The 14,234-nt window shown below is 48.1% G+C and overlaps 1 protein-coding gene across 3 annotated transcripts in view; it reads left to right on the top strand.

Annotated features, from left to right (window-relative positions):
• LOC146863797 (uncharacterized) overlaps positions 1 to 14,234 on the top strand; it is a 317,162-nt gene that overhangs the window by 205,538 nt on the left and 97,390 nt on the right. For 2 of the 3 annotated variants that reach the window (XM_085628095.1, XM_085628101.1), the window contains one exon: positions 3,017 to 3,340. In XM_085628095.1, the coding sequence (XP_085484221.1) occupies positions 3,017 to 3,340 (324 nt within the window). Of the gene's footprint in view, positions 1 to 3,016; positions 3,341 to 12,539; positions 13,327 to 14,234 lie in introns of those variants that run through there. The other variant, XM_085628105.1, reaches the window with a different exon arrangement.

Below are 14,234 nucleotides of genomic sequence, written 5' to 3'. Positions count from 1 at the left end.
GGGATCCAGAGGGTTTAAAACTGGTTTCAGCCTGCCGGACTTCAAACATTTAGATTTCCATGAAAGAAAAACTGCAGGGGCGACAGTATTAGGTGTGCCATTGCATTGCTGATGGTGTTTCCATGTGAGGGACGGAGTCTTTCTCTATCATCTCCCTGATATCACACATTTTTCAATGAAAAAATCTAAGAGGGAATCACAAGGATGTTGCAAGTTTAGGATTGAGTCTTTTGAGCTCATAGGGCTGCCATCAATCATTTTATAAAGTTCTTTGCGGTAGTGGAAGCTTACAGAATTTGTAATGTATGACATTTTTCCTTGGCTAGTCCAATCTCCTGTTCATAAAATGCTAGTGCAACTGTGTACTGTTGTCATAAGTCAGGAGAGTAACCAATCCGCTGCTGGCTTTCGTCTCTTCTAGCACAGGGGTTCAAAAATTGTAATTTAGGGCTCAAGTTTGGCAGACAGATTACTCGGTCACAAATGGGACAGATATCCTGTTCACCTAATTTCAAGTGCCATTGTATCTAATGAACTTCAATCTCCAAACACATTTATAGTCGCAATCTTCTCTGTTACTTATGTCGTTCTTCATCTATATCCAGCACGTGTTTTGACAATTAATGACTTCCTCAGGGCACATTTGTTTTCAAATATAATTAGGTGGATAAGGATTACAGTTCAAGTTGTCCTCAAGGTACCAATCCAAATGTCACTTTCTGTAGTTCTAACTCGGTTTAAGTTGGTCCTTCGACCAAGTAAGAGTCAGTCCATCTATTCGCAGAGTGTGTCTGATATGCTGGTTATGGCTGAGGTATCTTCAATCGCCTGTTCGGTGTTTCTGCATCTTATTGTACATTCGGAAAGAGTAACAGCGAATGGATTCAATGGGTGACTTGATGGAACTCATACCCTCTAGAAGCACCAGAAACGTTCATGATTACAACATAATTACTGAACAAAATAAGGAAAGTGAGTGCTTCTGTATTTTTACAGCCATCATCATTGCTGAACATTATATAAAGCAGTTGTAATTTTGGCAGACAAGATATGCAGCCTGCTTGTGATAGAGTGTCCCCATTGCCAAACACGGAACCAGGCCCTTAGTTGTATTTTTATTTTTTCAGATGTATTGGAGCAGTTTTATCAACAACTTGAGTAAGGGTGGAATTGGAACTTGCCAAGAGTGTATTAACATCCACAGGTTTTGGATGTGACAGACGGAAGTCTGAAGTATGATCCATGGACAACTTAAATCTTTCCATGGAAAAGTATTTCCATTTTCTGTTGTTGTAAATGGTTGGCTGAACTGGGATGCAATACTGCTGGGGAGTCTGGGTGGCAAAAGGGACTCCCAGGTGGTGTGTCCATGATGGACCGGAGATGCAGTATGCATGGGAAGAAGGGAAAATGAAGATATTTGGACGGGAGATGCAGTATGTATCTGAAGACGTGAAGATGGCAGTAGGGTGATGATCCCTACAATGTGTAGATACCTGATTGAGCAATAGGAGGTTATAACCATCTAGTTCTTTATAAAGTTCTGTTTGCTAGTTTCAGAGAATTCCAGTCAGAAGTGAACATTCCCTATGGGGCAACTGTTTTCCAGGACAGAATTGCCTCTTCCATCTCATAAAGGGAACGGTATCTTGTGAGGGACACTAGACTTAAAGCACATTAAGCTAGTTCGAGAACACCAGGCCCTATTTTACCGGCTAGTAATTCTGGCAGGTAAATTCGCATGAGGCTCTGGCTGCAACAGCAATCAAGGCTCAGCCCCCCCACCCCAATCTCTGAAAAAGGGCTTTATTAGGATGGCAGTCGGACCGCCACCAACAGGCCGTCATTGGTAGTGCGACTGATATTCAGTAGTACAGTTCGACCGCCGCATTATAACATAACGTGTATTTGTAAAGCGCACGTTCACCACTGCGGGTATCTTGCCGCTGAATAAAATTTTATCGACCTCAGATGGATGAAAGGCTGAGAGGACCTGCCGGGATTTGAATCTGTGACCATGAGATCGAACACAGGCCCCTGCAGTAGACGCATTAGTCCACTGAGCCACCAGGCGGTTGTTTGGACCGCATCGGTCAGAGGGATCAACCAATCAACCAATGCTTCCGACAGATTGTAACCCCCACAGTAGAGGCAGTGCCTTCGCCGGCACTGCCATAGGGATTATGTTGTCCCTTTCTGACCGCCATGGAAAGGCTGTCGGAACGGCACTTCAGGGGTCCCTAGCAGGGCTCCCGTACCTGTACTGTCCCCACAAACATCCATACCCGATGTTTCAGGCGTCTGGCACACGGTGCATGGATATTTAAAACCATCCCTTTTTCCATCGTGGCTTGTGCTTTGGCCCTTTTTAGGCTGCAGAACAAGCCGAAATGGAAAATGCCATGATTCTGACCGCCTACACAGCAGTCACATCATAATCTGGTGGGTGGGACCGACGACTACTCCACTACTCGTCGGTCAGTCCCAAAGCTGCTGCGATGGTGGTCGGACACTCATGCAACCGCCATCGTAATCGGGCCCAAAGTTTAGTTTTGCTCTGCAGAGAAACCACGGCTCCCATTTGACACCTGCTGAGAGCACGTGCTAACTGGGGGCGTTGAATTCCGCAGAATAGGCCATCAGGCTTGGAATACCGCCCGGTAACTCCAAGTCTGCAGATTCACTCATAAAAGAAGGATGCCAGCCGGTAACTCTAATTCTGGCATCTGTGAATCTCCACATGGATTCAGCAGAACTCTTAATCAAGGCCTTAAACTGCGCACAAAAAAGAAGCGTTTCCTGGTGTGTCTCGTAAATGATGATGTCATCAGCAGAGGACTGTGTGTCCCAGACCTATAAGGGCGGTTTTATGGATTTTCCAAAGGTTGATTCCTTATTCCCGAAACATCCATGGGGACGGGTCATTTTCTGCTGTTTCCTTTGATACCAGCACGTTTCATGTGTGATTCTTCTGATGGTGTGCATTGCAAACCCGTGAATGTTCTGTTTCCCACAGAAATAAAGCGCACGCGCCTGGGCGTGTCTTCCAGCAGCGTCACGCTGACACTGACTTGCGGAAACGACGACTGTCGAAGTTTTTGGGAAACTTCAGCAACATGGTATCAGAATTCCTGCTGTGCCAACAGATGCCCCCCGCATGTTTTATACCAAGAATGTGCCATTGAAGCCCAAGACAGCAGGACCAAAGAGACAGCGGTGACATGCGCAGGCCTGCTCCCCTTCACCGAGTATATCGTGGCTGTCTATGGAGTAAGAAAGCAGCTCTCTCCTGACCGACACTATCTCCTCTATAATGTGACGGTCACAACCAACGAGACAGGTGAACAGTGCTCTGTGTGCAGAAATGACTGCTATGAACTAGGAAAGGATGCGGGGATATCTGCACCGGCAGTGCTGATTAATGTGGGATTTAAAGTCCAATGAAAAGACACATGTTCAAGCAGGGAGAGAGAGACACACAGAGAGAACGAGAGAGAGAGAGAAAAGGAGCGAGAGGGAGCGAGAGAGAGAGAGAGAGAAAGAGGGAGCGAGAGGGAGAGAGAGGAAGAGAGAGGAAGAGGGAGAGACAGGAAGAGAGAGAGAGAAAGAGACAAAAAGAGAGAGAGAGAAAGAGACGAAGAGAGAGAGAGAGAGAAAGGGAGCGAGAGAGAGAGGAAGAGTGAAAGAGAGAGAGAGAGAGAGAGAGAAAGAGAGAAAGAGAGAGACAGAAAGAGACAAAAAGAGAGAAAGAGACGAAGAGAGAGAGAGAGGGAGCGAGAGAGAGAGAAAGGAAGAGTGAAAGAGAGAGAGAGAGAGACAAAGCGAGAGAGATAGAGAGAGAGGGAGCAAGAGAGAGGAAGAAAGAAATACAGAGAGCGAGGGAATGAGAGGGAGAGAGAGGGAGACAGAGAGACAGACAGAGAGAGAGACAGAGAGAGCGAGACAGAGAGAGAGACAGAGAAAGAGAGACCGAGAGAGACAGAGAGGGAGAGAGAGAGACAGACAGAGAGAGAGAGAGAGGGAGCGAGAGAGGGAGAGAGGGGAATAAATAAAGACAGAGAGAAAGAGAGAGTGAGAGAGAAGTAGAGACAAAGAGAGAGAGGAAGAGAGAAAGACACAGATAGAGATAGAGAGAGAGAGAGGGAGAGAGAGAGAGAGAATGAGAGAGAGGGAGAGAGAGACAGAGAGAGAGAGAGTTAGAGAGGGAGAGAGAGAGAGAGAGAGGAAGAGAAAGAGAGAGAGAGAGAGAGAGAGAGAGAATGATAGGGGGAGAGAGAGATTCAGTTACTATTCTATTTATCATTTTTGCTACCGTAAAACCACATTTCTGTGATTGCATCCTCTTATCACCCATCCTGTTTCAACTCGACACACTGATGCACTTCTCGACTCTTCCTACAGCACTTATGCCTTTGACGTCACTGTTTCTTACATTGAGAAGGAGTACGTCGCTGCCACGCTGCTGTCCTGGCTGAAGCAGTGACGTAGGGTAGGTCAGGAGTTGAGGAGGAAGGAAGCCTCTTTACGTAAACTGGAAAGAACAAGGGTCTCCGGGATGCAAGAACAATATTGAGGTCACATAGCGGTGAGAGGAGAACGGGGTGAAGGAAGGGAACCCAGCTCAGTTTTACTGTCAGGGAAACAACCTGCAAAGAGCTCAGTCTCCCCCCTCCGCATGCCCAGGGTGCCAGTCTGGCTGGAGTCTGAGCCACGACCTGGCTATGGCTGGCCCACCTCTGAGAGCCTGAGAGGGGCTTGGAGTGTGAACCCTGCTCAAACTGTGGGCTGCTTGAGCCTGGCAGGGGTAGATGGGATCTGGACGTTTAAAGGTATGTGACTTCTGACAGGTCTGATTATCTTCCACTTGCCTCCTCTTTCAAGGGGTGCGTGTGTTCTGCAGTACACAGAACCCCGGCCTGTAAAAGAGAAAGACATACACAAACAAATAAATGACGAACAAAAGGATGCATGCCCACTGCTTATGTCACCAATTCCCATTCTTGACCTTTTGGCATCCTTTTACTCAGTTGACAGAATCTCTCCCTGGGACATGCCACCTGTTGCATCACTGGACGTTCTCCTATTACCCCTCTTTGATGTACTGGCACACAGCATCCCGCTGCCACGGTGGCTGAGCTCGCTAGTCCGTGTTAAAGAGTCATCTATATGGCTCTCTCATAAACCTTCATTCATCACACCACCAGGCATGGATGCCATAACACAATAAAGGCACCTTTGTGGTCAACACACATGAAAACACTTCCCATACAGGCTAAAAACTAAAACTCCCTTCTGACCACACATGCTACATGGTGCAGCTTGCCACTCATGTGGGGAGCTCTTAAGATGCTTTTCTCCTTCTAGCTGTGGTTGATCATGTTACAGTCTTCTTCTTACTGGCCCTGCCAGCAAGTTTCAATACTATTGACCAGAGTGTTTTGTCGTACAGACCGGAAGCTGTCAGCATTTCACATGTGGGTAGTAGTGCTTCAACCATGTTCCTTTATGGACCTGTCCTCAAGTTTCAGTACTATTGGCTAGAGTATGTTGTTGTTGTTGTTGTAGATCTGAAGCTCCCATCATTCCAGCTGTGAGTGGTAACACTGCAGCCTCTTTCTGACTGGACATGTCCACATGTTTCATTTCTACTGGCCAGAGGCTTTTGTTGGCTAGATCGGAAGCCGTCATCATTCCAGCTGCGGGTGATAATCCGCCAGCTTTGTTCCAACTGGACCTGTCCACAAGTTTCAGTCCTATTCACCAAGGCGCTTTGTTGTGAAACTCGAAAGGTGTCATCATTCCAGCCGCGGATGGTAATGCTGCAGCTTTGCTCATTGTGAACCTGTCTCCAAGTTTCAGTGGTATTGACTAGAGTGTTTTGTTGGATAGATTGGAGGATAGGAGTAGAAGGCGTTAACCCACCGGGAAACGTCCCCCGATTGCACAGCCAAATTCCTGAAGGAGGTTCATCCAATGTTACACAGCAAATAGATGGTGGGTTGGAATTATGTAGTATTTAATTTACAAGATAGTTGGGGTTAAATTCAAATTCCTTTAGAGAATTATATCATCATTGATATGAATGAGTCAAGTCATCTGGACCCAATGCATTTCGGGCGAACCCTTCGTCAGGGGAATTACATCGTCATGAAGACGAGAAAGGTGTTTCGCGTGTAGAAGATTCCATAGAACCACGGTTTACGCTTTTGGTGTGCATTTAACTCCACTTCATCATAGATTGTAAGATGTCATCTTTCCAGCTGTAAGTACATATGTTAGAAACAAAGTAACTCACCCTAAGTTGTTCCTGCTAGCACTGTGAGAATGGATAGAGCGCTCTAAGCTAAAACTAAACCCACCTAGGACCAGGATTTTTTTTTTTATCAATTTTGAAGAACCTAGAGACCTGAATTTTGGCCTTTAGAGCTAGTGCTGCATCCCATACACCTGTGCTGAATCCTGGCAGTATCATTGATGGTCTCTAGGTTTGCTTTTCACCATCCTCTCAGTTTTAGAGTATGCCCCAACCTGCATTCCCGGACCGTGAGATGCCTTTGTGTACTTGATTATTGCTATGCGGTTTATCTTGGCCTTCCTAGGTTTGCTGTTACTTGTTTACAAAGAATTGAAAGCTCTACTGCTCATCCATGATCAAATTCTGCATTTAAATTACTCTGGGGTTGCACAGCTTCATCGCTGAGTCTCATTCTGTTTCAGACCTCGTGTCTGGTCTGCAGAGCTTACAGGTTACAGACCTGGAGTTCCATCAAGCCAATCCCCTTCTTAATATACCCAGGGGTCCCTCCTTTCAATTGACGCATTTCTTCTAAAGGGTCAACAGATCATCCGGCCTGGCAAAAGGCGAAGCAAATGTTCTTTTTTGGCTGCAAATCATATGAACTCCTTTTGGCAAGCAAGCAATTGAAGACCACTATCGGTTCAGCAGAGACCTCAAAAAAGGTTATTTCCTTCCAAATAAATGCTTGTCTTCTGCTCCCCCTTTGACAGTCTCCTCGCCATGAAGTCCTTAGTGTACTGTGCTTCTAGAGAGACTATTTGTGAGAAGTTATTATTATTATTATTATTATTATTATTTATTTTTGTAAAGCGCGATAGTCACCCGGAGGTATCCCAGCGCTGAAGAACCCTGAATTCACCAGGTCAAACGGAGCCAGAAACTAAGAAGGGCAAGGAACGAAGGCGGAAACTGAAGCAACAGGAGGGGAAGGGGGGGTACAGGATTAGGGAAAAAGATGAGTTTTTAACAGTTTCCTGAAGCGCAGGTATTGGGGTTCAAAACGTAGGTTACGGGGGAGTGCGTTCCAAAGGCGGGAGGCTTGAACCGAGAAGCGTCTTCCTCCTGCTCGAGTTTTTCTGAATCTAGGGATGTTCGTGAAGTTTTCTGCATTGGAGCGGAGGGGCCTAGAGTTCCTATAGGGAGTGACCATTTTACTGAGAACAGGAGGGCCTTGGTTCTGTAGTGTTTTATGAACGAGACATAAGGCTTTAAACTTGACTCTCTCCCTTATGGGGAGCCAATGGAGGAGTTTAAGGGCGGGCTTGGCAGATGATCTGGCCGGGGCGTTGGTGATGATCCGGGCGGCCGCATTCTGAATCATCTGTAGTTTAGTAAGGGTAGCTTCAGGAGCACCCAGATAAATCACATTGCTATAGTCCAGTCTCGATATTATGAGACCTTGGACTAAAAGTTTTTGGGATTTAGGGGGGAGAAGGGGCAGGACTTTCCTCAGAGATTTTAAGAGGCCGAAGCAGGTCCCCGCCACCTTCTTGGCTTGTGAGATGAAGGAGAGATCGGAATCGATCCACACCCCCAGGCTTTTAACCTCTTTCTTAGGGTCAGGGGGCGGGCCCAGACAGACTGGCCAACAGTCCAGAGGAAGTGAGGCTCCTTTCGGGCCCAGTATAAGGACCTCGGTTTTTGTCCCGTTAAGTTTGAGGGCTGATATGCTGTCCACTAATTAAAGTGGGCACCTTGTACCAGTCCAAACAAACCCCTTATGGTGATAGGTTAAATACAACCTTTATTGAAAGCTATCCTAGTGGTAGTTATGGAGAGCAGCCTTCAGGCTACATCTTGAAGGAATGTAAAGCAGCTTGTTTACCAGTCTATAATCTCTTGAATGACCAAATGAAAGGACAACCACACCAGGTATATATTTAAAATATATGTATTTAAGATAAAACACACCCCTCTAGTCTCTTTATGAGGCTGGTGTTCAAAGTACTTAAGTTACAAGTCAGTATTCAACAGTAAAAGCACAAATACACGTTTGGGCCCTAGTGGCGTACTAAACCATATACCAAGAAAGTGGTATAAGAACCACAACTGAACTAGACACAAGGCCTAGAGCCTGTAGAAGTGCTTGGACCACAAGGAACCACCCAAGATAGTGACACAGGGGACCCACGGGGGACGCGTGCGTGCAATGTGAGAACACAGCCGCGAATCACAGTGAACTTCTATGGGGAAAGTCGTGGTTGGAAATTAAAAGTTTAATGACACTTAGAGGACGACTACAAGCAAACCCTTTTGGTCTTAGAGGTGCTCAGGGGCCAACACCCAAGCAGAAGAGAAGTTGCCTTCGTGGGGACATACTAGCCAACGGACTAGTGGTGGCAAAGGAGCCTCGAGCGGTCGCACTGGAAACTGGCCCATGGGTCACTCGTGGAGTGGAGGCCAGCAATCTTCAGTACAGGAGGTGTTCAAGGCTGGGGCTACTCGGAGCCCAAAGCACAACTTCGAGGAAGACCAGGAAGATGATGGAGCTGCAAAAGTGCATGGTGTCCAGGGGTCATGGTTCCACGTCACCCACGATAGCCACGGGCCTCAGCTTTGCTGTGGATTCAGGGGAGCCTCGGGGAAGTCTGGAAATCCACCTCTGGGGATACAGAGACTTCGGCGTCCGGTGGGAGCTTCAGAATTGCAGACCGGACAGTTGCTTCTTTGGTGCCTGCCAAGCAGGGGAGTCACTCCTTGACCCCAAGGGAGATTTCTTCAGTCTTCTAGTTGAAATAGAACGTCAAAGGTCCAGGATATATGTTGCAGAGTTTCGTCCAGGGTAATCTAAAGTCGCAAGGACTGGGTTCCCATACTCATACAAAGTTTGGGGGTTGGACATATTCTAGGGATCCACCTATGGGAGGGTTTCAAAAGAGGGGTAGTTACACCCATTTCCTTCGTCCAGTTTCACGCCAGAGCAGGGGCAGGTAGCCCCTGCAACCGGTTTGAACTGGACTATGCACAGGGACACCAGTGTGCCCCCAGTGCAGGATTTCAAAGCACCAGAGAGTGCTCCCGCCCAGCCCCAATACACATCTGCCTGTCTGGGGAGGTGGTTACACCTCCCTGGGATAGGAAACCTATTGTCCAGGCCTCCCCTGCCGGAGTTTCGGTCAGCAGCAGGAGGCCAGACCAGTGTCTGTGGCTGAGGCATCCATTTTGTGATGCCAGGGCTGTAGAAAGTCCTACCGGGTTAGACCAGTGTGAACATATCTCTCCCTCTAGAAGGGTGGAATGCTACCCCCACCTCCAGAACTGGCGGGGGGGTAGTATTCCAAAGTGTTTGACACCAAACACGACATGTTTCCGTGCAGCCATCCCAAAGTTAGCATTTACCGTAAGGTTATAATGCACTTAAGAGTATATGGTCAGGCTGCACCACAAACCGCATCAGAGGAGGTACGCCGAACGCTGCAGAGGGGCTCTGCTCATGCAGGGGCACCCTCTCACATAAAAACCAAGCACTCTGCCTTCAGGATTCTTAAGGCCTGCCATAGGAGTGACTTGTAGGTTTTATATGTGTGTGCAATGGTAGTGATATAGGTAGCCTATACCACTGTAAGGGGTGCCAGCACCACCTTACCCAGGCTGCAGTAGCAGACCTGTGGTGTCATGTTTGAGTGCTTCCCAGGGGTGGCATAATACATGCTTCAGCCCCTGGTAGGCCTCTGAGGTACCTATGCCCTAGGTACATAGTATACCATATACTAGGGGGGATATAAGGCACTCCAGAATCCAATTAGTACCTAATGTACATGGAAACCATTTTAGAGAGGAAGCAGCTAGGCTGGGGTCCTGATTAGTAGGGCCACAGCCAGACTAAGGTCGAAAAACAGTGAAACACCAGCAAAAGGTGGGGGTACCCATGTGAAGCAGATCCTACTCTCCTACACTGGGAAGGGGGGTGTAGCCAATAGCATGATGGGAGTTTCAGTCACAGACAATCCTCACCCACCTACATGGCCCAGCAAGTTCATACTGAACCATGCTCACCTCACAGGGAGTGGAAATGGACTGACAAGATGTCTCACACTGGGCTCTGTTGTAGGGAGCACAAGGCCCTGCTGGGAACTGGGCACCAACAAACACCGGGACTGCACTGTCAGCCATCTTGCCATTGCTGTCAAACTCTCTCACAGGGAAGTAGAGTCAAAAGGAAGGAAGTATGGGCATGCTGGGAAGGGGGGTGTAGCCAAAAGCATGATGGGAGTTGCAGTCACAGACAATCCTCACCCACCTACATGGCCCCGCAAGCTCACACTGAACCATGCTCACTTCACAGGGAGTGCAAATGGACTGACAAGATGTCTGACACTGGGCTCTGTTGTGGGGAGCACAAGGCCCTGCTGGGAACTGGGCACCAACAAACAATAGGACAACACTGACTGACATCCTGAAAGTTAACCTGCACCCACTGCAATGGTGGCACGCTTCATGATGGGATAACTGGCCTTGGGGGAGAAGGAGGTCCTGACTTAAAAACAAATACCACAGATGCTGGCCATACACACACCTTCTCTGCTAAAACACATTGCACACGTGGTACCAGTCACTCACAAAGTAAACGCCCGGGCAAGATGGCTGACACATGGGCCTGATAAATGATGTTGCTGCAAATCACACATATGCACTGGCCAACCCAAACACGTCTGCACTCACAGCCATTGCAACCGTATGTTCAAACTCACTGTCAGGGTATGCAGTGTCCAGGGGTGCCCCCTGGCCTGGCTGTGAAGGTGTGTCTTGCAGATGACAAGTGTGGAGATCCATATTAAGGGTCAGATTTACAAGCCTCTTGCGGCTCATTTACGCCGCCGTTGCGTCACTTTTGTGACGCAGCGGTGGCGCAAATCCCGCACCATGGTGCGGGGTACTTACAACGTGACGCATCTGGGAGATGCGTCACGTTGTAAAGCCCTGCGCCACATGTAGGCGTTCCTGCGCAGGGGAGGGTGTTCCGGCGCAGGAACGCCTCCTAAAAGTGGCTGAGTGAAATCTACAAGATTTCACTCAGTGACTTTGAGGCACATGATGCGTCAAAACCCTGCGCCTGCTTGAAGCAGGCGTAGGGATTGACGCAGCATTAGCAAGATAGGGCCCCCCAGAGCATTGCTAGAGCTGTGTCGCGCTTGCGACGCAACTTCAGCAATGCGCCACTTTTACGGCACAGATGCGTCACGCATCTGTGGCGTTTTTGCCCCATGGTGCGGCACATTGTAAATGCGGCGCATCCATGGTGGCGGAACTGTGGCGCACAATAACTGGCGCATCCCTGCTGATATGCAGGGATGCGCCAGTTATTGTAAATATGCCCCATAGTACATAGCACAAAACACACATGAACTCACATATATATAATTGACATGGGACACCTGACACTGAATGGAATGGACACACCAATATAGTTGACACTCTAGCATGGTCTCATTCACACTAGGTGCTGTTCTGAGCTGCATTCCACTCCTACATCGTTCTGCAACATATGTATCCTTCACACAACACACCACTCACTGTCATAGACACTGTAGACACAAGGTCTAACCTGGACTGCATTGGAGGAGACATGCTACTCACAGCAGCAAAACCGCAATACACACACCACTGGCTATCACTGTCATGAGCATGGAAAAGCCAGAGAGCTGCCGTGCTCAATCCATATCACCATGGAGAACATTGACAAGATAAATCACTCCAGCACGTACAAAACTCAGCACCAGCCTCATTATCTACAGTGACATCATCACTTGTATGAAATGAGATGGGAACTAGGAACACAGAACAAAAAAACAGATTCTCCCAAGAGATCACAGGCATACCGGACTGTGACCATGTTGTACCAACACACCAATGTGACGCACAAAGACTAGCAAAAACTGCTACCACACATGCCCCAATCTTGCAATATATCCTAAGTGGAATTGCACGTATGTCCTCGTTAAAGGTCAAATGTGTACAGGGATGACACACCTGTGTCAGCCATGCGATTGCCCTTGAGTAGCAATGGCCTTGTACAGTCAAATCTATCCATGAGCTGGTCATGCACACACTTCGACATGCACATTGAAATGCTTCATGTTGGCTGGACAATGTGCTACAACAATATCAATCTCTGTCCGTGACAACTTTGGACAATGCAGTGTACAGGCACGCATCCTGACGTACAGTAGCAAATGTCATGTATTTGAACCATTGATGCCTGCAGAAAATAACTTACATTGAGTGTCTCTTCCAAACACAGGTGGTGCTGGGGACACAGCAGCAAACGAAGAGGAGTCCCTGTCCCAGACTCCGGTGGACCCTGATCTCTCTGGTGTGGTTCAGTCTCTGTCCTCTTCGGATGACGAAGAACAACCTGGCACCTCCGGTGTGAGTCATCATGCAGCACCAGCAGTACAAACATCTGCACCCATGCCTCCAACATCTGGCAACAGACAGAGCACCCCCGCCAACAGGGACAGACCAAGGACACAGAATTCCGACAGCACAGGGACACAGGCCACCCAGGAAGCTACGGACAACACCACCAGTAACAACACCCAAGGTAGCCCAGGGTCACCTGTGCGTGCCACCACAGTTCATGCCCATGTGGCTAGGGGTGGTGGGAGGGGTGGTAGGCAGAGGTCACGGCTTGCAGAGGGGTCTGGACTGCATGATGACCCCCCAACTGGCAAGAATCATAGATGCGTACCAGGACAGCACCGGAGGATTCGGCCAGGTAGTGGGGATCGTCTAGGACATTCAACAGGAGCAGACTGCCCATCATGCTCGCATGGAGTCCAAGTGGGATGAACTTACTGTGGTGCATAGGGACATACTGACATGTTTCCGCCAGATAAGCACCAACAAGTCCACACCTCCCTGTGTGCCCACAATAACTGTTGCCGCTAGATCTGCAAATGCCACAGGGAGGGAGGATGACTCTAGTGGAGAGTCCTCTGCACCGCAGACGCCTGCACCTGAGGATCCCCCCGGAAGAAGAAGAGGGTCGTCCGATGAAGGACAAGTGAGACGCAGATGGCCATGCATATCCCCCAAGGACACAAAATCTGTTCTGGAAAATGTTCTTTGTGTGCAAACCGTTCACCTTGTCGTAGATAACCCAACTCACCAACATTGCAAACCCAATGTACAGCACCCACCATCCTGTGCACTATCCTCACACATGTTTGTAAATAAACTCACTATTACACTATACTTGCCTCTGTTGGGATTCCAACTTGGTATGTGTCATGGAGATGATGATCTCCTAAAGAACACAGTGCATGCTAAGTCCTACAGCAATGTGACCACCGTTATGTGAGTCATGGTGATGTGATACATGTGAGGGAGACACACAACTAGGGCACCACAACACATACTCACCATAGCCATGTAACTCATTGCCTAAAATGATGTTGACCAGAAATACAGTGGAATGCACAGACACCACACCTATCCACAGTCAGTGGTAACAAGCCCACAGGTGAGGTATGCAAATGTCAGTCAGATGTGGGAATACAGACAACGCACATAACAAAGTGAAGCACAGGTTCATTACACATCAGTTGTTTATTCCACAACAGTTGCAAGGTAATTCTATGTGACAGTGGACACACGGTCACCAAGTGTCGAAGAATTGAAGTCCAGGGGTGTGGTGTAAATCACTTGATGGGAATGGACAACTTCCACCCTGGGATTGGATTCTGGGTGTTCGGGGTCAAAGTTGACCAAACAACAGGCAAAGTACCCTGGGAAGGACAGACATAATACACAGTCAAAAGCACAGCAGAACAGGATTGAAATGCAATACACATGCACAAAACATGTCACAAGATACCTACACAGAAACAAGTTAGCATGTCGACACTATTGTGGAGTACAGACTACCTGAAAGGACACATCACTGCACGCATCCAGTCAAGTAGCACACAGACACACTCAAACAGCAACAGAG

Source organism: Triturus cristatus, chromosome 2_1 (genome assembly GCF_964204655.1).
Source record: "Triturus cristatus chromosome 2_1, aTriCri1.1, whole genome shotgun sequence".
In the NCBI taxonomy this organism is placed as follows: Eukaryota; Metazoa; Chordata; class Amphibia; order Caudata; family Salamandridae; genus Triturus; species Triturus cristatus.
The sequence above is the reverse complement of the archived record's forward strand: the minus strand, read 5'-3'. Positions and strand labels throughout refer to the sequence as shown.